Consider the following 25,409-nt stretch of genomic DNA (forward strand, 5'->3'; position numbering starts at 1 on the left):
CACCATAAATAATCACACCAAGAATTATCAAAAGTGTGAAGAAATAAGACCTTTCTCTCCAATAAATTAGAACCCAGTGTAAAGCAGGCTGAGGATGAATCAATGTCACCGAATATTCTATAGCATCTAGATCTGAGAATCCCTACAACTGACAAAAAAGGGATTTGTCACAGGAAGTAGAATGATTGTAGCCAAGTGAGTTAGTCTGAGGTTTGGGCACTTCATTCACTCATGATCTTGAGTAAAAAGGAGAGTTCTGGAGGGATTGCTCTCAGGCACCACTGTCCTTTAAATCTAAACCTTTATACTGTACTACATCCTTATACACAATAAACATTATTTCCCTCATCATTATGTAACCTTGAGGTTTCTTGCCTAAAAAAAGAGCAAGTTCAGGAGGATAGCCATGGAAGTAACAATAGAAGATAGCAGCATTCAATGAAAAGATCAACATGTGTTAGAATACAGAAATTAAGATGAAATATTTGGTTCTACCTCATAAAAAAAAAGCTGAAAGTTAGAATCTAGAATCAGTAGCAGCCCAATATGTGTTTGCAGATGGATGAGGTTTTGTAAAAGACTAACCAGGGAGAGAATGAAAATAGCTGAAAGTACATGAACAACTTAATGGAAGCTGTTTTAGCAATAGAAGAGATGTGATTCTCTCTCTCTCTCTCTCTCTCTCTCTCTCTCTCTCTCTCTCTCTCTCTCTCTCTCTCTCTCTCTCTCTCTCTCTCTCTCTCTCTCTCTCTCTCTCTCTCTCTCTCTCTCTCTCTCTCTCTCTCTCTCTCTCTCTCTCTCTCTCTCTCTCTCTCTCTCTCTCTCTCTCTCTCTCTCTCTCTCTCTCTCTCTCTCTCTCTCTCTCTCTCTCTCTCTCATGTACTAGCCACATTTACCAAACCTCCACCACACCTGCATACATTTTATAAATGCTTAAAGACACTCCATATATTACTTTTAATGCTATTAATTGTTGCATATTACAGAACCAAAGAGGGAACTAAACTAATTATTATCTGGTTTTGACACTTGGTAAATATTAGGCTACATAACCTCTCATTCTTTGAAGTTTGTTGTATTTAAAAATAAATAGTTAATCTTTCAGAGGTTTTGTGGTGTCATCAATTGAATAAAAGTAATCATATGGGGCTGATTCTTTGTCTATTTCAGATAAAAGGAAAGAGGGGTATAGACACAGTGGTTATGCTTGCTTGATACTTGTTACATAAAGAAGAAACAAATGTATAGTAATAAACCGTAGCCTGTAAGGACATTCTTTATCAAAATATCATGTAGCATTCTAGTTATTTTGCACGTTCCCATCAGTGAGGAATCAGCAGTGATTCACATTACTTTATACCTACACTTACCCATATCACTACTGTTGCTATAAGTATAAGTACAGGATAAGTTGTAGTATACCTACCTATGCAGTAGTATTAATATCATTCTGATAGCAAACTTTCTTTTCAAATAACAAGCTATGTGGCAACTGTTGCTACGATTATATAGGCAGTAGCACCATCCGCCAGCACCCATACCCTCACTATAACTTCCAAACTTCAGTCCTTTTTAGTCTCTTTTGACATAAGGTGAGTGGGTTAGTAGCAGCTACTCCATTTAAAAGCCTCTTGCTTACACAGCTACAGTGATGGTAGTTGTGGAGGTGTTGGCAGTGTTTGGTATTACTGAAAGTTACCATTCAGTATGTTTGGCTTCAAATCGAGACACAGCATGCAATATGTACTCAATATATATATATATATATATATATATATATATATATATATATATATATATATATATATATATATATATATATATATATATATATATATATATATATATATATATATATACTATAACACTCTTAAACATGCTCAAATACAACCAGAACCAACCTAAATACACCCATACACAAGTGAATAATATTAACATATTAGCTATCACTAAGGGGCAATTATGACAATAAAATAGTGAATTACCAGTACAAGTCAACATTACCACCACAACCCACCACAATTCCATACGTCCATTAGTTAAAGGTATTTTTAAAAGCCATTCACACAGTTTTGTGAAAAAAAAACTTGTTCTACCAAAATATTGAAAAGGCAATAGTTAAACAGTATAGACTAGAGGCAATTCGTCAGAATTACCAGCGGATTTACTTCTTTCACTTAATGCATGGCTGAGTGCAAGCCAAACATGTTTCAGAATAGAGCCACTTATAGCATTACATATCCCATGGTCAAATGTTCCCAATATGGTTTTATTTTGCTGTGAGGAGAATAAATTTGGCAACATGGTTCCAGGCTGTTCCATTGATGCTGGCCCCTCCCTAGTGCCCCCGCCCCAGGTAGACTGTATTTTCTTATACTTTTTTTCTTTTTACTTTTTCTAATGATATTATGCTTCCAAGGTATGTTTTTCATTATTTTTATAAATACTTCGTTGTGTTTGAAGTGTGTTCAGCGCCTCTGTTGGGTAAATATATTATGTTTAATGGCGTAAGTGTGAACTGTTTAGCGGCCAAAATTTACGATTTATCATTTAGGTCTTTTTTTATCTATTTTTTTATTCTGAGTTTTTATGGCATCAAATAATCGTCTATGCTCTTTCAAGTATAAAATCAACCTATTGAGTCAAATATGTGCAATTTGAAATGGTGTTTAATGTTGTTAAACGTAAATTACATATATATACTAATTTTTACGCTTGTGTTTAATGGTGTGGCTCGTTCTAGAATAGCTTGAAAGATATCTTAGACTCTATAAAGTGTAACGTGAAATTAGGAATTTACAAGAGTTTTTAATGAGTTTAGAGATTTTATGCTTTTGTTTCACATAAATATCTTTTCACTTGTTCACTACTGGCTCTACCTAGATAACTGTTAGATGCCTGAGAAAGAAGATTATATTGTCTTACATTATTTTAAGGAAATATAAAGTTGAAATGGCTGAATGTTTTAGCAGTTTTAAAAGTGAAAATGTTTTTTTTTATATATTTTTGACATACTTAATTTATACATTTCCTTAAAACTAGTTAAGCTAGAATTCTTTCGATGGTCTATCAAGTCATAAATAATGAAGCTTTCGGGCGTGCATGGCTTCTTTTTTCTAAAGGTCACTTTTTTTTATTATTTACGGAATTTAGTCGAGTCACCACTATTATCGCTCCCCTAACGGTTCCCGTTTCCTCTGATGACGTCACAGCCAAGGTGGTGATTTATCATAGCTCTGGGCTTGTGTCTCTCTTCCAACACCTCAGTTTGTCAATATTTTGATTGTGTAATATCTATTCTATTTTTGTGTGTGTTTCTATGTATTTCTAGACTCTGATCTGTAAAGGAAAGCAGTAGAAGGAAGAATTAAGAAAGGTGAAACAAAATAGGACGACTAAGAAGAAAGCGGAAAGAGAGGAAGAAAAGGAAGATAAGGAACCAAGTCATAATATTTAACTAAGTCCCCCTTGTAATCTTATCGTCCTTTATAATACATCCTGGTATTTTCGGGGTATATATGGAAATGTTTTATGTGTATCCTAGTGTTGTATGGTGTTTAGGGTGTGTTATAATTGTGTTTTTGGATAATTTTGGATGTCTTCAGTGTGTGTTAAATGATTTCAGAAATATTTTACGTATTTTGAGTGTGTTGCACGGGGGTATGTTTGAGTATTAGGATGTGTTTTGAGAGTGTTTGGGAGAAATTTGCAGTGTTATATACGACGTTTTGAGTGTGTTATATCACTTTGTGTGTTTTCAGTGGTCTATTGTATATTCTATGTGTGTTTGAGTGTTTTGTGGTGTCGGGTTGTTTTGATGTGTCTGATGCTTGTAATGAGTTTTGGGCTTTTGTGTTGCTATTTTGAGATTTTATATGTGTTTTAGTTGGTATTGAGTGTTTTAAGTGGTCTGGTTGTGTGGGAGACTGTGAGCGGCGTTCTGGGTGCGTTTAGGGTCTTCTGAGTGTGTCTCATATGCTTTCTGAATAGTTTCCACATTTTCTCAGTACGTAACGTTATTTTATCACGTCTTAATTTGTCACGGATTTATTTCTAAACATTATAATATTCTCTTTTTTCTATCAATCCAAGCCAATTATTAAGGTGGACATAAAATTTTTGTCCCCTATTCAATAATCTTGGTCCCGTCGGGCTGTCGCATACGTATCGCCGTGAATAAATACACACACACACACACATACACACACATATAAACACACACTGTTCGAATTTCTGTGAAGAAGCTTTGGTCCTCAGGTATCTTCAGTAAACTTTACACCAAAAGGGTAATACTACGTGCTGTTATTTCTATGACTAAGTTTGGAATAATAATATGACTTTTCACATAGACAAAAGATTATGTGAAGAGAAAGTACATGAATGGAAGTAATGCAAACCCGCCGAAGACTGGGACAGGGGTGGCGATGGGACGAAAGGTAGTCAGCTGGGCGGGAGACGTGAGTGTTACTTGTACGTATTGCCCTTTCCAGACTCACAGGTATGTATGTGATGGTTAGTCACTGCAACTGAATGTTCTATACTGACTAAGCGGGAGGTACCCAACAAATAAGTTGATAGCTGCTCATGCTGTGAGTTTAGCACGGAGTAACGCATTCTGAAATATTCGGTGCACCCATTACGACACTAAATGCTGCTTCCTCATTGTTCTTCATCTTTATAAGTCTTGAGGTCAGTTGACCCATACAAGGCAACAAAACACTGAGGCTTATCTTCATCCTCATCCAGACATTTAACTTTCATTTGAAATTACTACTGTGTTCTTTCGATTTTTTTTTTTTTTTTTTTATCATTCTCAACCAAGTTCCTAAGACTTTTTTTACTGATTCTTTTTTTAACATATTCAGCTTATAGCCATGCTTTTCAAGCTTGCAACCACAAAGCTGCACCACCCCAATCTCTCTCTCTCTCTCTCTCTCTCTCTCTCTCTCTCTCTCTCTCTCTCTCTCTCTCTTTTTTGTCATTTTCACTTCATCCTTTCTCACTCTCACATTTGTATATGTAATTCGATTTTCATTCTCAATGAGTGTTATTCTATTTAACAATTGTAAGAATTGTTTTTACAAAGAGAGAGAGAGAGAGAGAGAGAATAATTAATCGACTCTTTTCTTTTTACAGGCATAATGGCTTTTAATTAAGATAAATCTGTATCTATGGAGAATTTACAACAATGGCCAGCCTATACAGTGATGAGGCATCTTCCTCTACAGTAAGGCATCTTGTTAAACTATACCTATTAAACTCTTAGGAATTGGAATAAGATAGTTATTGATGTATAAACATTGTATGCTTATATATATATATATATATATATATATATATATATATATATATATATATATATATATATATATATATATATATATATATATATATATATATATATATATATATATATATATATATATATATATATATATATATATATATATATATATATATATATATATATATATATATATATATATATATATATATATATATATATATATATATATATATATATATATATATATATATATATATATATATATATATATATATATATATATATATATACATATATATATATATATATATATATATATATATATATATATATATATATATATATATATAATAAGTGAGAGCATGCTTGTGATCATGCTTGTGTGTGTGTGTGTGTGTGTGTGTGTGTGTTTTCACTGTTTGATCTGCTGCAGTCTCTGACGAGACAACCAGACGTTACCCTACGGAACGAGCTCAGAGCTCATTATTTCCGATCTTCGGATTGGCCTGAGACCAGGCACATACCACACACCGGGACAACAAGGTCACAACTCCTCGATTTACATCCCGTACCTACTCACTGCTAGGTGAACAGGAGCTACACGTGAAGGGAGACACACCCAAATATCTCCACCCGGCCGGGGAATTGAACCCCGGTCCTCTGGCTTGTGAAGTCAGCGCTCTAACCACTGAGCTACCTGGTATGTGTGTGTGTGTGTGTGTGTGTGTGTGTGTGTGTGTGTGTGTGTGTGTTTGTTTGTTTGTTTGTTTGTTTGTTTGTTTGTTTGTTCATACCTTGTCTTGGCTACACAGATTTTTTCTTTTAGGAAAATAAAACGGCAGACTTCAGACCAAGAGCTTACCAACTGGAACTCTATGAACATGCCAAGAAGCAAAATTCCATTCTTGTTCTGGGTACAGGATCGGGGAAGACCTTCATCTCCATACTGCTCATCAAAGACCTTGGGTACCAGGTAGGAATACTGGATTATGTTTGGAAACAGTGAGATGGCAGAATCATTTCATAAAGTTTCTCTTCAATACAACATCTATTGGATGAACAGCATGATATTATATACTGAGAAGATAATTGTGAATATCTTGCTGTTTTATATTCAATTTTTTTTTTTTTAGATAAAATATGCTTTTTTTTTTTTTTTTTAGCTGTGGATGTGTGAATGTAGGTATCTTGTCTTGGTTATCAATCTTTTATTTAACAGGATGTCATATATATATATATATATATATATATATATATATATATATATATATATATATATATATATATATATATATATATATGGGATGTCTGTCTATTATATAAGTTGATATATGTATGGTCTTTTTTTTTTATAGGTTGTGAACTATTTTCTAGTTAATATTATGGCACTTCTTTTCATTGCTACAGATTAGGAAATCATTGAAAGAAAATAGAAAATGGACAGTGTTTGTGGTTAACACGGTCCCCTTAGTGTACCAACAAGGACATGCCATACACAAACACACTGCATTCAACGTTGGTATGTTTGAACGATCAAGAGGAGTTGACATTTGGACAGATGAAGATGTATGTGTAATTGAAATACTAGTTTGATAATGAGATAGGCAAGGCTCACCTCCCATGAACCACATAATAAGAAAAATTAATTAACTGCTCATTCTTATAACATGTTTAAAGAGTTATAGTTAGCCTTGATCTTTGTCTAAGAAAACAATACATAAAAGTCAGAAATAAAGCAATAAAGCAAATTGGGATTTAAGTGAAACTTTTGCTGTTGCTTTTGATGACTCTATAATAATTTACAACAAAAAAGCTGTTTATATTTACTTTTTTTCTTATTTCTTTGATAGGAGCATATTTCTGAAATCTTTTAGTATAACTTATTAAAAAAAAAAAAAATCACTGCTGGATACTAGCAATGAATTGTCTTTACTATTGTAACAAACAAAATGTTTATTTATTTTTTTACAGTGGAAAGAACAACTCAACAAAAATGAAGTTCTTGTAATAGTTGCTCAAATTTTCCTGGATCTCATACTGCATTCTCAGATGTCTTTGGCAGATGTTAATCTGCTTATCCTTGATGAATGTCATCATGCTACAGGGAACCATCCCATGCGTGAAATTATGAGGAGATATGAAAGTCTTAAAGCCCACAAACCAGAGCTCTGTCCAAGAGTACTTGGTCTTACTGCATGTGTAATTCACAAGAAATGTAAGTTTGATGATGTGAGAAATCAAATCAGAGAATTGGAAAAAACAATGTTTTCTGCATTAACAACTTCAGTAGATGCTCAAGCAGTAAAGAAGCACACCACTGCAGCCAAAGAGGTTGTAATTTGTTTCTCTCCAAATGAAGTTTCAAAATATGCAGAAAATGTTCAGTCACAATTAATTGGTATTAAGAGTGATATTGATGAAATGGAAAATATTGATGGCAAACAAAAAAAAGTTTTGAAAAAAAAGTTAGACAACATAAGTGAGATCATGGATCATTTGGGAGACTGGAGTGGGGCCAGAGCAGTCAAATATGAAATGGATAATTTTGAAGAAACGGAAGATTTTGAAGAAATACCTGCTGTTAGAGATTTAAAGAAGCTTCTTTGTCAAAGGTTGGAATTGATTTATAATTATTGTTGTAATGAGGAGAAGAAAATGTTCCAACCATTAAATCATACCTCTGAAAAAGTTAAAAGATTGTGTGATATATTGTCAGTGTGTAGGAGTGATGTGTGTGGGCTAATCTTTGTAGAAAGAAGGAACACAGCCAAGTTGTTGTATGACTTTCTCCTGGAAGCTGCAAAGATTTACAAAGAACTTTCTTTCATTAAGCCTGCATATGTTATAAGTGCCAATTCTAGGTATTCTACTGATATCAATTTACTTAAGAATGAACTTAAGAAGCAAAAGGAAACCTTGTTGGCATTTGCTAGAGGAGAGAATAATTTTTTAATTTCAACAAGTGTTTTAGAAGAAGGTTTAGATGTTAGAAAATGCAATGCAGTGATTCGCTTTGATAAAGCGATGAATTTTCGTTCTTACGTCCAGTCCAGAGGGAGGGCAAGAGCTATACCAGCAAAGTATATCCTCATGATTGAAGAAAGTGATGTAGATGATCTCCTGTCATCTGTTAGATTATATAGAGAAATTGAGACTGTTTTAACAAATATCTGCATTAACCGAGAGTTGCCCACAGACTTGGAAACAAGCCTTCATTTTGCAGAAGATGAGATTATGCCTCCATACGAGCCATTTGGCACAGATGGTCCTAGAATCACTTTTAATTCTGCCATATGCCTTATTAATGTGTACTGCGGAAAGCTACCCCAAGACAAATTCACTGAGTTAGTACCTGAAACTGTTTATGAGACATCTTCTGAGGATGAGGAAAACAGAATTATTGCTGGTATCAAATTACCAATAAATGCATGTTTGAAAGAAACCATATATGGGAGTTGCATGAAAAACAAGGATCATGCTAAAAAGAGTGCTGCATTAGCACTCTGTAAAAGACTTCATGAGATGAAAGAACTAGATGACCGCCTCCGTCCAGTAGGAAAATCAGAAAAAGATATGTTAAATGGTCTTATAGAGCTGCCACCAGAAGAGCCTACGGAGAGAGGCATGCCTCAGCCTGGCACTAAAAAGCGCAGGCAGATTTATAACAGAGAGATGTGTCAGGCCTTTTCTGTCTCAAAAAAACGTTTCAAGCTGTATGAGATTATTGTGAAATCAAAACCATTCAACTCAAATCAAGTAACAATTGATTCAAAGGATATGAATATGTCAGTGGGCTTCCTTTGCAAGGAGACTCTGAGACTTCCTCCATTCCCATTATATTCACCAAAATGGAATGAGGTAATAGTCAAAATTCAGTTGATTAGTGAGTCCATGGACCTTGATCCCATAACAGTTAATTATGTTGAGCATTTTCACAAAGTTGTCTTTGAGACTTTGCTTGATATTAATCCAAATCTGTTTGATTATTTTCCTCAAAAGACAAGTCTACTGATTTTACCTTTGGTTGGGGCCTGATTGATACTCTTCTCCTCTCAGACATTGCTTCCAGAGAGACCTTAAGAACATTTGAGGCAGTGAATCCTCCTAACAGATTATTCAACTTTGAAAGGTCTGATTTTGAGGATGCCATTATCTACCCTCTCTATTTAACTGCATCTGATGAACCCATGTACTATGTTACAGAAATTGAGGATCAAATGAGTCCTCAAGATAAATTCCCTGATAATTATTACAGTTCATATGAAGACTATTTCTGTTCAAGATACAATTTAAAGATAAGCAATAAATATCAGCCATTATTAACAGTAAAACATTTGCCAAAAGATCTTAATAACTTGAAAATGATTGTGCAAAGAGGAAAAGGGAAAAAGAAAGGTCAAGAACCCCCCAAGTTTATGCCAGAGTTATGTGGGATTTTGCCTCTGAAAGCCTCTCTATGGTGGCAAATCATGATGATACCATCTGTGCTTCATCGTCTCAATAGCTTATGTTTGGCAGAAGAAATGAGCAACATGATGACTTCCCCAGACTCTCCTGTGATACCCAGATGGCAGTGTAACAAGACTGATAACATGGATTTTGATTGGTTAGCCAAGTTCATCAAGGAAATAGTGCAGCATCCTGGAGACAATGTATCAGTAATCCTAGCCAATGCTAAACCCAAACCTATTCAGCCCTTCATGATTCTGAATTCACTCATACTACAAGGATCAAATGACAACTTTGACTTAGAGAGACTGGAAGTGTTGGGAGATTCCTTCATTAAATATGCTGTTGCTGAGTATCTGTTTTTGAAGTATCCTTTGGAGCACGAAGGAACACTTTCTCAGCAACGTAGCCGCTTTATTAGCAACAAAACTCTATACTCCCTAGGAAAACTGAAAAACATACCAGAGAAAATTCAGTCTATAATATTGAATCCAAAAATCAATGGAATATTACCAGGATTTGTCCTGAAACCAGAAATAGAACTTCATCTTCAGAATATTAAGGCTCCCAGTGATACATGGGCAAAATATGCTAATGTGACTGAAGAACAGTTCAAAGAGGTAAGAGCGATTTCGCATTCTATTTTATTTTTTGTTGTTTTGAGATTTATTTTGTGTATTTGCTTATTCATTTATTCATTAATTTATCCATTCATTTATTTGCTTACTTATTTTCTTGCCAAAAGAATGTTTTTGGTATTAAGCCTCAGGAATAAATGGGGATTGCTTTAAGTACCATTTTACTTTAGAAATAAAGAAAATTACCATGATGTGATAACACCAGGTGTTTTTCAAACAAAGGAGTTTCAAATTTCTATGCAGTAATGGTTTTCTAAAACCGTATTAGTATTTGAATAAGATATATGAATTACTTATAAAGGCTAGAAATCCATTGATGCTCCCGAGGACTACTGGATAGATGCAAAAGACACTGATCTGAAGCATGCATTCATAAGTTGATTCCCTGTGATCCCTGTGATTGTTTTCTGTTTATCACAGGAAATAAAGAAAATGGAAGATGGAGGAAGAAAATCATGTTACAATCCCTGGACACAACATGAAGTCTCTGACAAGAGTGTGGCAGACAGTGTTGAGGCTCTCATTGGTATCTCCCTGCTTGTTGGTGGCCGTGAGACTGCCATGAATTTTCTGGGCAACCTGGGCATGGAAATTTATAATGTAAGTTTTTATGTGATGTTTGACATTATATGATTATAATGAGATAACTTGATAAATAAATCTAACATAACATCAGTTATTCATTTACATTAAACCATTTTAACCCCTTCAGTAGAGGGACACATTTTTACCTCGAGATTTGTGTATGATTATACCATTTTATTTACATTATGAAGGATCTATGGAGGTCACAAGATTAATGGCCATTGTCTTCAGTCACTATTTTGATTCCCCCATAAGTTTCTGAAGCTGTATAAACTCACCAAATAGTAACCAGAATGAATATGGAAATGCATCATGGTACTTAAGGGGTTAAGACCTGAATTGTATTGAAACAGTGAATGATACAGTTATATCTTGTCATATAGAAAATCATATTGTTGGTGTAAGTTTTTAAGAGATGAGAAATTTACAGATGAGGATGATGGTTAAAAATTATTTATATATTTTTGCAGGTCATGTGTAGGCTTCTGGGTTTCTTGCAGGTTTTCTTATTTTTTTATTCTAACAAAAAAAAAAAAGAAAAAAAAGAAACAAAACAAACCAAGAAAAGAAAGTTGGCACAGTTAAAGAAATAGTGATCAGAATGACATAAATATTGATCCATCTCATTTAGAACCCTTCTTGACATATATGTGTTGTTGTGTAGTGATTGGATTATATATGATTCTTTTAAGATTTTATTGTATGTATATAATTTTTTTTTTCTATTTGGATGAAATATAGATTATTATCGATTTCAGGGCACTTCATTTCAATGTAGTTTACCTGTACCATCAGCTCTACTAAGCAAAGAGGAATGGGCAAATGAAGAAGTGCTCAGGTATTATGATAAATATTGCCTTGACCGCCTTGAGGAAAAGATCCAGTATACTTTCAGAGATAAAAGCTTTATTGTACAGGCTACAACTCACAGCTCTTTCTGCCAAAACAAAGTAAGTTGAAGATTTTTTTTTCTCCATCCACAAGAAATATAAAGATGGGAACTTTATTTTTTAAGTTGTATGAAAGTAGATATAAAGACAGCTATTAACTTTCTTATGCCTTTATTCTATATATTAATTAGTGAATATGTACATACTAATGAACATGTGATGATCCTTTACTGTATATATATGAGGTGGTAATGAAGAAATATATGGCAAGTAATTGAATCATAAAAGTAAGAGATGCACAATTTTGTTTTCTTATGAACTACTAGATTCTTGTATTATAGTTCTTTAATATATAATTCTAAACCACCACCTTGTATGTTTTAGAGACAACCATTTGTATGAAAGAGTTTTCCTTACAATGATTTTTATTTTTTTTATTTGCATTTTTGCTTTTGATTGTTTTATTCTATGGAACCAGTATTTTCAGAACTAGTGCAACTTTACAGCCTTTTTTTTTAGTTCTTTTCTGTGATCTTTGACTGCTCAGAATGGAACATTTCTAAACATGTTATAGATACAAAATACACTAAGATCTCATGATATAGAGACAATATAACTTTCTTTGGACTTTAGACTGGATTTAAATATTAGAAAAAGTATTATGACTATATAAGTGGACTGATTTTCTTGATAACTCGACATAAACTTGTTTATGTCGAGTTATCAAATTATTAAGTTATTAGATAATAAACATAATTGGATTTGTGATCATTACTTATAGACACCACACCAGTATGAAACAGGCACTGTGTTCAAATTTTATGAATGTTGCAGGTGACTGATTGCTACCAGAGACTTGAATTTTTGGGTGATGCCATCTTAGATTACTTAGTGACGGGAATGGTGTTCTCCAGCCATGTTCATTGCACACCTGGTCAGATGTCAGACCTTAGGTAAGACCCTCACTGAAAAATATGCCACATTATATACAGTAAGCCCATCTTCAGACAAAAAAGTTATTAGGAAGGTATGGTCTAGAGCTGCCTTGCCCCTCTGAAGGAGTGTTCTCTGAAAATGCCAGAAATCCAAGACTGCAGACTGGCTGTATCTTGATTTGAGTACTTGATTAAGCATAGATCTGCCAAAGCATAAAACTTTGAGGATCTACACTTAATCAAGTACTCAAATAAAGATGCAGCCAGTCTGGAGTCTTGGATTTCTGGCATTTTCAGAGAACACTCCTTCAGAGGGACAAGGCAGCTCTGGACCATACCTTCCTATTAAGTTTTTTTTGCCTGAAGATGGGACTGTGTTTGTCCCAAAACGTTACAAGTACAAGTTGAACAGATATGGTGCTTTTACTGTGACAGATTTCAGCAGATACTGCTAGAGTTGAAAGTAAAAGGTATTTTATCCTATTTCAGGTCATATTATGTTAAAAATGAAACCTTGGCGAGAGCAGCTGTCAAGAAGAATTTGCAGTGTCATTTACTGTACCTTGCCCCCAAGCTCCAGGCCTCAATTGACAAGTTTATCAGTCTTTTCCAAAATGGACTTGATGATGATGATGAAATCTTCACAGAAGATGATGCTGTGGATTTGGAAGTAAGTTCTAACTAGAATTAGGGCTAATGCACATTTACTTCCTCATATTTAAGAACCTCTTTAATCACATGAAAACTTACAAGTTCTCATTATACTATTCATTTTCAAATTAGACAAATTTACATCTTGATAAACCAAATTTTTACATATATACCAAGTGTCTACCCTAAAAAAGTGATCAAGACAAGGCACACAACTTTCACACCTACTCTAATTCATATAATTCTGTTAGCCTCTTGGCTTCTGATGGGGAAAAGAAATTACTTCCTCATTTTATAGGGATGAACCACATAGCTTGAACAGTTTGGTTCAAAATAAGGCTCCTTCATTGCAAGTATTTCTCAATATCACACCCATTTGCTTTGCACCTGTGTGAGATTATGACTTGTTTTTCTTTTTCTGTAGGATGTGGAAGTCCCCAAAGCTCTGGGAGATCTGATAGAGGCCATTATCGGTGCTGTCTATCTCGATAGTGGCAAATCCTTGCAGGTTAGTTGTTCATTAACACTTCTGATGCATTTTCAATTGTACTTACATATGTACTAAAGTAAATTCAGTATTATAGACTACTGCATTTGTTAGTGTAGAAATCATTCTTTCTTTCACTCTTCACAAAGTTTCAATGTTAACTATAAAATAAGTTTCATAGTATACTACACCTGAACATCTAATGTGCTACACCTGTAGTATGGAGTTTATTTTCCTCCTTGATATAGACCATTAATTTCGAGGTTACGCATTGCTTTAGAATTTAAAGAAAATGATTAGTTAATTCTTTGTAGGACTTAGGTGAGATCACATTTTCTTTGAGCACACATGATTGCTTATTTAACGTTTAACTAACGATGATTGTTCTTGTAAGTACACACCATCCTGTTTTGAGGTGGCTGGCAGTGATGGCCCTATCACCTTATTTTGCTGCTTTCTAGAATTCATGTGTGAAATACATGAAAGTTATTTTTATTTATTTATTTATTTTTTTCTCTCTCTCTTGGTAATATTTATGTTTCTTCAAACTTCTGATAGAGAGCATGGGATGTGGTGCAGGTCCTCATGGGTGATATAATAGAAGAAACCATGAAGAAGAAAGACATCCCCATGAATTGTGTTCGCAAACTGTATGAAATGGTGCCCACTGGAATTAGGTTTGACAAGTTACCCTTTCAGGAAGATGATGGCAAGGCAATGTATAAGCTTGAAGTAAGTTTTGTATTACAGTTATTCTTTCTGATAATGTGTTAAATAAATTATTATCGTTTATTTGCCAGTTAATTAGCTTTTCAACTAGTCAAATTTGGTAATGAAATATACAAATACACTGGTAATCTATCAAACAGTTATGATCTTTAACAATCTTTCTTTCATTCCTTCTGTATGCTCAAAACCTTGCAACACTGCATTACTTATTCATCCAACTCCTGCAACATCCATTCTCCTCTAGTATTTCCTTATTCCACAATAGACCTGATTTTGTTTTACTCCACTTGTACTTCTGAGATAATTTCCTGTATATTAAGACCTCACTTGACTACCATATTCTTTTGGCACTTCTACTCCCTTGTGCAACCTTCTCATCACTAATTGCAAATGGTCTATATCTGAATGATGTTTTCTTTCCTCCATGTATTTTTTTTATTACTTCATTGATTTTAAACTTCATCTACTCTTCTCTCCATAATAATATATGACCCTATATGTTCACTCTATCTTTTAACCAGATTAGCAGCATCTACTTTCTCTTCATACTTTTTTGCTTATTGCTTGCTGTCACTTAACCTCTGTTTTTTGTGGATATAGTGTGGCATACATAAACATCTATATGGTGTATTGAAACTTGACCATTAAAGCTGAAATTTTATTAGAAACTTGCTTTACGGATTGATAAAAAGTGTACATATTTAAGAGAGTGAATTGTTTCTTATTTTAATAAAACTCTTTTGATAGATTCCTGGCCTGCCTCCATTGATCAGAAGTGGAAAGAATTATGATGTGGCCAAGATAGTGGCAGCAAAGGCAGGACTCCGTTTGCTAAAGGAAAAAGAAGAAAGGGGCTTTTAGTTAGTGACAATGAAATCAAAGCCAAACAAAATTTTACTCAGGCCTTAGTGATCATCCTAGCCTGAATGATGACATGACAGACTCATTAATCATACAATCCATTTTCTGGGTTTCTATGAAGCTCAAAAATGGATGTGATAAGTCATAATGCATATAGAGAAACAAAATATTGTGATCTTTAGATATGTACTTATTGTTTTTCTTGAGTACATAGGTAGAGATACTTAGTAGGCTTTATTTTTTATATAAAATAGAAAAAGCCAGAAGTTTTCTTTGAAGATGGCTTCTGTTTTACATGGACTATTTTTTTAATATAACATAAGTATTGATAATCAGATTTTACTTGTAAAATGTGTCCCTAGGATAGGTTTGCCAGTGACTGATGTAGCTTGTTGACTAACACAAATATGGTCACTGAGGATTATTCTGCTCCTCCCACTGAGTAGTTGAAATTGAAATAGGCATTTATTTGATCTAAGAATGTGCTTTCTGTGTGTGTGTGTGTGTGTGTGTGTGTGTGTGTGTGTGTGTGTGTGTGTGTGTGTGTGTGTGTGTGTGTGTGTGTGTGTGTGTGTGTGTGTGTGTGTGTGTGTGTGTGTGTGTGTGTGTGTGTAAATATATGATTCAAAATAATGGTTTTATTTAGAAATAAGGATAAGATTTTGTTGCTTTAGAAATAGCTATATCAGAATACATCTACAATTTTTTAAGAGAGAAAGGAACTAGATTTAAATTTTATTTTATTTTTTACTAGATTTACATTTTTTTTTTTTGCAGTACCTCTCAGTAAAAACTTAAGTAATGTGAAAGCTCACCTGAATATCATATATGCTCCAGTTATTCCTGCCAAAAAATTATTCTGTCCTTAAACATTTAAAACTCAGAAAGTTTTTTTTATTCTTTTCAATAATGAATGCTTTAATGTTAAGGAAAAGATGGTACTGTAAAATACAGAAGGAAATTATCAGAATTTAACAAAACATGATGAGTGAAGATATTTTACAATATGTATAGTAATACATGTAGATGTAAAGAAATTTTTGTGATAACTGTTACTCATATTGTCTTTATTCGTTAAGTATTATGTGTCCATATTGTGGCTGTTGTTATATAAATATGTACTTTTATACCAATGTTTTAGAGAATGAATTCACTTTACTCTTAAAATATCTATGATTTTATATCATTGCTAGATGGTGTAGGATAGTCGCAGCAAAAGAATGCTAAAGTAATTGATTTTTAAAGTGGTGTTAAGCTGTTTCAAGAAACTATTGTATCTTTCCTTGTAATGTTTTTTGTTGTTGAAGATTTGCCAATCCGAGGAATGGCATCCTTGTATTGGTTAACTTTCCATGACATGGGTCAAGGTACAGATAGTTGTGTTATGAGTTATTGTTAAGATTACCGATTTGATGACTTTGGTTTCAGTACACAGATATTTCATTCCAATCAGCTATGAAATTTTTATTGCTAATAAGACATTGTAATAAATCCTTTTGGTATTGTTATAAAGCCCTCATGCTGTGGTTATATTTACCCCACATCAGGTTTTTCGGCTTTCATTTACTGAGACCAGTGGTTGATAAGTTAAAGAACTCCATCGCAGACTTTTCTCTGAAGGAGTTCCTTGAAAGAAACATTACGTAGATGATGAATAGATAGAATGATATTCCAGTTTTAACTACAGTACGTAAATATATATATATATATATATATATATATATATATATATATATATATATATATATATATATATATATTAAAAGAATCAGGAATAATGGAGGAGGAATGTGATGTAAAGAAGAATAAAACAGGTGCGAGGGAGGAGGGGAGGGAGGAGGAGCAGCCCCTAGATGGCGTCTGCGGTCACTGTCACGGACGTTTGTTTACCACGGCGTCTGGCTGCTGCTGCTGCTGCTGCTGGTTGCCTCGCCTCTTAAAACACTCACCTTATCTTTCTTCTTATCGTGTCGACGGCGAGAGTTCTCTGATTTGCTTCACTGAGATTGTGAGTACCACAGTCACCTGACTTGATGGAGCGGTAGATTAGGCGTAGTGTGGTACTGGAATGATAGGCGAGGGAAGGGAGGGAGCATCGTCTGCCTCACTGGAGCAGACGACCGTCATCTCGTTTCTATCCTACCAATCATGAACACTTGCATAAAATATTTTCCGTATATTGTTTGTTTGGGCACGTGAGTCATTTATGTGAAATCAGTGTATTGAATGGTGAGTGAGGTGTCTTGTAGCGTGTAGGGCAGTAATGTGTTTGGGTTTTCCCACCGAGGGAGGGAACATTGCCCCCGTCAGTGTCACTCCCTGCTTGGTGTGCACGTTAACCAATACCCACATATACATTATGTCACCCAAAAAGAGAAAAATCAAACAAAAGCATTACAAGAATATAGAACGTGTGTGTGTGTGTGTGTGTGATCAGTGTTGATTGCTAAAGTATTAAAAAAAATGTATGATAGACGGTTACTTTTCAGCAGTCCTCTATTAATGTTTTTTAGTTAGAGTAGATATGAAAATATACATGCTAAGTAATAATATAATATTTTGGACATGGTTATTATTATTTTCAAATTTTTAAGTATACTGATAATTAATTCCTCCCCTCTACCTTCCACACTCCCTCCTTTACACACACACACACACATATGGAGCACTGTGCATAGTATTATTAATGGTTGACATGATTTTTGTAAGTCATAGATAAATCTTTAGTACAAAACTTTCAGAGTGAATGAAAAAAAGAGCAACTATAATTCAAAATAAATAGCATTATAATAATGGATTTACCTTTGCACATTTTTGTGTGCTTTTACATATTGCTGTGTAAATATAGATTTCATTATCTTATCCTATAGAAAGTTTTCAGTTTATGAAAGTAGAGAAAAACTTTAATTTTTGTAAATAATGGTACAGAATATAAAATTTTAGATTGACCTTGTGCAGAACAGAAAAAAACATACATTATGTATTGTGAAGAATATTATTTTTTTCTCTCTCTCTCTCTCTCTCTCTCTCTCTCTCTCTCTCTCTCTCTCTCTCTCTCTCTCTCTCTCTATATATATATATATATATATATATATATATATATATATATATATATATATATATATATATATATAGGTATATATAGTATAAGTATATATATGTATTCAAAATTCATATTCACATGTGCTTGACATCAAGCCAGCTCACACTGAGTCTGAGGTGTCATGGTGTCATTGAACTCTGTGGGACACAAGTTTCACAACAAAATGTTCTGTTTAGAACAAAAGTGTTCCAGCTTGGTATGAATGACTAATATGAGAGGAGCTCCCAAGTTAACAACCAATGACAAAAATAAACAGAGATTTAAAGGTTTTGTTAAACAGATGTCTAATATAGCTTTTGCAACTTGGATATCTTGCTTTCTATAAGAGGAGCCTCATGAGACAGAAAAAAAAAAAAAAACTACACATATCTGGTTCTGCTCTCGAGACTGGGGATTTACCTAGACTGAGGAACCAGGCCCTGGACAAGTTTTTGTGCAACTTTCGGCTGTCGTGGATACAGCATGGTGTATTGGCCGAATTGAGGGTTTTTATTGAGTATCACTCTTCAAGGGCATGTGAAAGCATTTACACATACGCCAGTCTTCTGTATCCAACATAGCAACTTTGTTCATTACGCAGGGGGTGGTTTCCTGTGTCCTGTAGGAGATTGAGAGGAGGGAAATGGTGTTTGTTGTCCCTGAGTCAAATAAAATGTGATTCATATAAAATTTTGCAGGGAAAATTATCATTTCATAATTTTCCTTATTCATTTGTTGGTGAAAATTTGTAAGAGGAATTATTAATTTACTTTTGTGTATGATTATTGTGTTAAGTAAATAGTTTGGTTTAGGGTTGTGAATTTGGCTGTATAGCATATGAATTTCATATCTAGCATTATATGTAATGCTTTCAGTGGCTTCTAGTTATCTATAGGTGATTAGAACGCAAAAAACTCTAGGTGCCAGAATTATTTGGTTGTTAGAATGTGCCATTGTATTTTCATTCTTACGTACTGTACATGTAGAGAGTTGCCAGAAGCCTCCCACTGTCTGTACTAGTAGCATTGCTTGTAAGGCTTCACCAGTGGCCACCCTCGCTTGACACACTCACTGGTGAAAGGAAAAGGGACTGGGAGTGGTCTTTGGGGTTAGAGCAAGAAAATGTGTGTGTGTGGGGGGTTGGGGGCGCCCGCCTGCCCGCCCCCGCGCCCCCGCGTGATTTTCCGCGATTGAGTGTACCTATCGCCGTGGCTCCGTAAGTGCGTGAATGTCCGCATAGTGCACGACAATAGATCTCTTGTTCAGTATTTTTATTCAAACATCACTGACGTAACATGCGTATCTTGAGGATTTACGAAGCAAGCGTCCAATCTCTTATGTTGATTTATGTTCAGTTGATAATTGTACCTCACACCTCTTTCATGAATCCTGGCCACACACACACACACACACACACACACACGTCTCAGAGGGTGGGCGGACTTGGGGTGGAAGGGCATGGTTCCGCAGGTGAGATGTGGGGACTGGGAATACGCTTGCGGTGGAAGCTGCTTAGCAACTTTATCATATCGTTTTAAAAACATTTAGCTGAGAAAAAAAAGTGTGTGTGTGTGTGTGTGTGTGTGTGTGTGTGTGTGTGTGTGTTCGTTGCATATATTCACCTGTCACTTGATGATGGTATTATTATTATTATTATTATTATTATTATTATTAGTAGTAGTAGTAGTAGTAGTAGTAGTAGCAGTAGTAGTAGTAGTAGTGGCAGCAGCAACAGCAGCAGTAGCAGAGAGAGAAAAAAAGTTATATATTCATGGCATATTCGTATTAGTTTTTCTCTTGACTACCGATAATATTATAATGATGGCAACATTAAATGATGATGGAAATTCTAGTGGTTAAGATCACATTCACTTATCAAAAAAAATGTATCACGGCAGGCAATGAACATGAGTGACATTTTTTTTCTTTTTACCTAGTCAGTTTTTGAAGATGAAAAAATAAGTAACTAGCTTGTACTATGCATGCTCGTCTGAATGAAGCATCTCGGCAACACGTTCTTCTTTTCCTAGGGCCACATCTGGAAACGTTTAGCACTGTAGACTGGCGGGGCGGGGCAGGATTGGCGGGATCTTCACTGACGCCGCCCGATGTGTGGCCTCGATGGTGTCCTTGTCACCATCATTTCTTTCTTTAATTTTTTGTTGTTTTTCAGCCTTCCCCACATACATCCTTAAAGGCGGTTGTGTTATGTGCCAAATTTCAGCTTGTCTTGAGGATGTTACGGCAAATAGTTCATAAATAAACGTCACTTGTATACGTAATGTGCGTTTTTATGAGAGTTTGGACGTTAACACACACACACACACACACACACACACACACACACACACACACACACACACACACACACACTGCTTGACGGATGTTTTTATAATCTCTCGCTCACGAACCTTACAACTTATCGGAAGAAAAACGCAAAGAAAACAGCATTGGGGCACTTCTCGCAGCGGGTGGAGAGCGGAAGGCGTCGCGCGGGGTGGTACTGGTGGTGGTGGTGGTAGGCAGGCAGGCTAGTGGCGGGGGAATTCCCTCAGTGTGCGTCCTTGATCCTCGTGAAGGCGAGTTCCTGCCTCCTAGACTGTTTTTCTTTCTTTTTTTATTTCTCTGTGTTTGTCCATCAGTGTGGCATCCTTGCTTTCTCTCGTTAGGCCACGCCAGACTGAGGACGGGAGGCGTAATGTATGCTTGCTTGCTCGCTGGCTGACTGGCTGGCTGCCTGTGTGGGAGCTGCTATGGGTCTGTTAAATATTCCTAGACTGTGCTTGGGTTATTGATGATGATGATGATACTGCTGTTACATTATTAGTGTTGGTGTTCGTCGTCATTGCTGCTGTTATTATATAAACTACAACTAAATAACTACTACTACAACTACTACTACTTGTTCTTGTTCTTGTTCTTCTTCTTCTTGTTCTTGTTCTTCTTCATCATTGTTCTTCATCTTCATCTTCTTCTTCTTCTTCTTCTTCTTCTTCTTCTTCTTCTTCTTCTTCTTCTTCTTCTTCTTCTTCTTCTTCTTCTTCTTCTTCTTCTTCTTCTTCTTCTTCTTCTTCTTCTTCTTCTTCTTCTTCTTCTTCTTCTTCTTCTTCTTCTACTACTACTACTACTACTACTACTACTACTACTACTACTACTACTACTACTAAATAATAATAATAATAATATAACTCTTCTTCTTTTTCTTCTTCTTCTTCTTCTTCTTCTTCTTCTTCTTCTTCACTCTTTGTTGTTATTATTTTGTTGGTAGTGGTGGTGATGGTGAGGGTGATAATAATGCTGTTATCTGTTTAGTCCGTCTCCCACCTGTCCTCCTGTAGAGTTGTCTGTCTGTCCGTCCACCGTCCCGTCAGTGGGGAGAGAGCCAGACAGACAGACAAGTGCCCCTATTATCATTAATGGCGTGATCTAGTAAGCTCTACTCGAAGAAGTCTCTAGGTAACCAGACACAACCTGTCGCTGCCAATTACCTTGTTGCTATGGTTATTCAGGTTGTCAGGACTTCAACCCTTTCTTGCTCACACAGACTCTAGTAACACACACACACACACACACACACACACACACACACACACACACACACACACACACACACACACACACACACACACACACACACACACACACACACACACACACACACACACACACACACACACACACACACACACACAACTAGTATTTGTATGTCGCCGTCGCTCAAGTAAGGTGTGGCAGTCACTATGGCCATGTATATTTGACCCCTTCAATACTGAGACGCATTTTTACCTTGATTTTTTGGTATGATTAGATGATTTTATTTGCATTAGGAAATGTATAGAGGTCAGAAGATTAATGACCAGAGTCTTTACTATTCTGATCCCAACATACGTTTCTGAAGCTGTAGGAAATCACTAAAATAGTAATCAGAATGAATATGAAAACGTGCCCTGGTACTGAAGAGATTTAAGACGCTGCTTCCACCTAGCGCAGCAAACCGTTAGTGTTGAATAGAAATTTACAATAATGTGGAAAAATAATATACTAGTAATAATGATGGATAGATTAAGGGGAGGGAGAGCTTTTTAAGTCGAAAGTTTAGCGGTCAATCAATGTCTTTAACACCAGCGTCAGGACATGTAACCCAGGAACAAGATCCGCTGGTGTAAGGCTGCTTGTGGCACCCTCTCAGTCCACATCACGCCAGTCAGCCAGACAGCAGTGGACTGTTGCTTTTATTGGTGACGTTAGCGTTAGTAGTAATGGCAATAGGAGGAATAGCAGCAGTAAGCAGCATCATTGGCAGAAGCAGGGCCATTAGCATAGTGGCAGTAGCAGCAGCAGCAACAGCAACATGCTAAGGGAGCCATGACCTCCTCGTGGGGCAGGCGGGTGTCGGCCTGGGCACAACTCTCACCACTACTCGGGGATTTTACCGTCAGAAACACACGAGACTGTGGCCCAGTTTTTGTGCGCCACACGCCGGCCGGACACACTCACCTCCTTCAACAAACCTTACCTTTCCTCTCCTCTTCTTCCTCTCCCCCGCCCCTCCCCCACCTCTCTCTTTCTCTCCCCATCTCCTTCTTCCCCCTCCTTTGTCTTTGGTAGTAGGCCAGGAAAGGCGGGGATGGCAGGAGTCTGGGTGTGGTTGAAGGATGTGAGGTGTGGGTGTGCGAAGGTGTGGTTTGAACAGGTGTGTGTGTGTGTGTGTGTGTGATATATACTGTGTGTGTGTGTGTGTATATATATATATATATATATATATATATATATATATATATATATATATATATATATATATATATATATATATATAGAGAGAGAGAGAGAGAGAGAGAGAGAGAGAGAGAGTTGACGTTTATTATGCTTATATTACGCCGGACTTGTTTGTTTGTATGCTGTATATAAACTCACACACACACACACACACACACACACACACACACACACACACACACACACACACACACACACACACACACACACACACACACACACACACACACACACACACACACACACACACATCACTTGAGTGGCCCAACCCGGGGATTTTACCGTGTGAGGTCACGAGGTTGAACAAGACGCACGAACCAGTTTAAGGATTGTCTTTTCTCTCTCTCTCTCTCTCTCTCTCTCTCTCTCTCTCTCTCTCTCTCTCTGACAAACATCAACATACGTATTAATAATTAACCTTTACGAAACTTCAAAGTAAATATAAACACTTACATACACAACCTAACCCCACAATAAAAGTATAATAATAAAAAAACAAAGACAAACTAGAATAAAATGAAAAAAAAATGTATGAGTGAAAACAAATAAATGAAGAGGGAAGGGCTGTACTGGAAAGGGCTGGACTGGACTGGAATGGCCCGGGGATTCCTCCAGGACGAGTTATGGAAAGTGATGAATGTTTACAATGTAGGCTGGTGTGGCGGGAGGAGCCTTGGGTGTGTGTCTGTGTTTGGGTTGGGGAAGGGACGGAGGGTGCCAGTCCTTGGGCATGGAAGGGCAGGGCACGGATGGGCAGCGGTCTGGAGGGTGTAAAAGGAAAGGTACTGCTGGAAATGGAGAGGAGGGAAGGATGGATGTGAAATATTTTGATTTGTTTATTTTTTTGGGTAGAGCGTCGGGTGTGATGTGGGATTTCTTGAGAGAGAGAGAGAGAGAGAGAGAGAGAGAGAGAGAGAGAGAGAGAGAGAGAGAGAGAGAGGTTTTCTTACTATTAATCGATGGACCGAAGATTCCTCCTTTTTTGTTGCAGATTCGTAGGAAATTTAATGTGCATATGTGTTTGTGTCCAGCATACATGTATCTTTACGTACTTATTTTGTGCACATGCGTATCTTAAGCATATGTAACAATGATTTTAAAGTGATTATTTGCTATGCTACCATGAACAAAAGATGGATTAATGACTGCCATGTCACCTTCAAACCTATTTTATATATGTCTTGAATATGTATCTTAAGCGTATGTGTATCTTAAACATATGTATTTAGAGCATAATATGTATGTTAAATATTGCATATCTTAAGTATATATATATATCTTAAGCATATGTATCTTGAGAGCCTGTATATACTTAGGTCTTGAGCAACGTCCAGCTACCGCGACTCTTATTAACGTACCGTGCCAATCTGTGCCAACCTGTGCCTTCAGATGTGTCACTCTTGTCGCCTCTTGTTGTGTGGTGGCCTTCTGCACCACGCCTTCTGTCTCAGGCCCCACGTTCAGAAACACTTTACATTCTCATCACGACTGTTATCCAAGGCTACAGAGATGGTTAGCAAAGTCTTGTAAGTAATATGGAGATGTTGTTAGTCTGTTATTAGAACCGTAAAAACACCCTAACCCTTTCAGTACCATGATACGTTTTCATATTTATTCTGCCTACTATTTGGAGATTTTATACAGCTTCAAAAACATATGTGGTGATTAGAATAGTAAAGACTAGCCATTAATCTTTTGGCATCCATAGACTCTTCCTCATACAAATAAAACCGTCTAATCATACCCAAAAGTCAAGATAAAAATGCGTATCAGTATTGAAGGGCGTAAAAAACCTGATTAACTTCAATTAGAGTCTTTTGAAGGAAGTGGACGTGCGAAGGATAAGTGGTTCAGAATGCACACATGCCTCAATTTCGCGAGGTCCATCAGGTCACTCTGTCTTCTTTCAACTCTTATATCTTATCTACCAAGGCACATGTCCTCTTGACCATCTGTGCCTTTCCTTCTTCTGGTGATACATTATTTTTTTTTCCTTTCTTGTAGTATCTTATCGTCGGTTCCTTTAATTCCAGATATCA

General features: G+C 36.0%; 1 protein-coding gene across 1 annotated transcript; it reads left to right on the plus strand.

Annotated features, from left to right (window-relative positions):
* The first annotated feature begins 4,411 nt into the window (after positions 1–4,411).
* On the plus strand, positions 4,412–17,031 carry LOC123516077 (endoribonuclease Dicer-like). Its single transcript, XM_045275124.1, is given in 13 exon segments — positions 4,412–4,470; positions 5,137–5,227; positions 6,114–6,260; positions 6,695–6,853; positions 7,259–9,308; positions 9,311–10,356; positions 10,795–10,974; positions 11,718–11,909; positions 12,684–12,802; positions 13,274–13,454; positions 13,860–13,943; positions 14,481–14,654; positions 15,399–17,031. Coding segments are annotated over 12 exon segments (4,485 nt in total). The 5' UTR covers positions 4,412–4,470; positions 5,137–5,188; the 3' UTR covers positions 15,513–17,031.
* Positions 17,032–25,409: the final 8,378 nt, after the last annotated feature.

Source organism: Portunus trituberculatus, chromosome 40 (assembly GCF_017591435.1).
Source record: "Portunus trituberculatus isolate SZX2019 chromosome 40, ASM1759143v1, whole genome shotgun sequence".
Taxonomy (NCBI): domain Eukaryota; kingdom Metazoa; phylum Arthropoda; class Malacostraca; order Decapoda; family Portunidae; genus Portunus; species Portunus trituberculatus.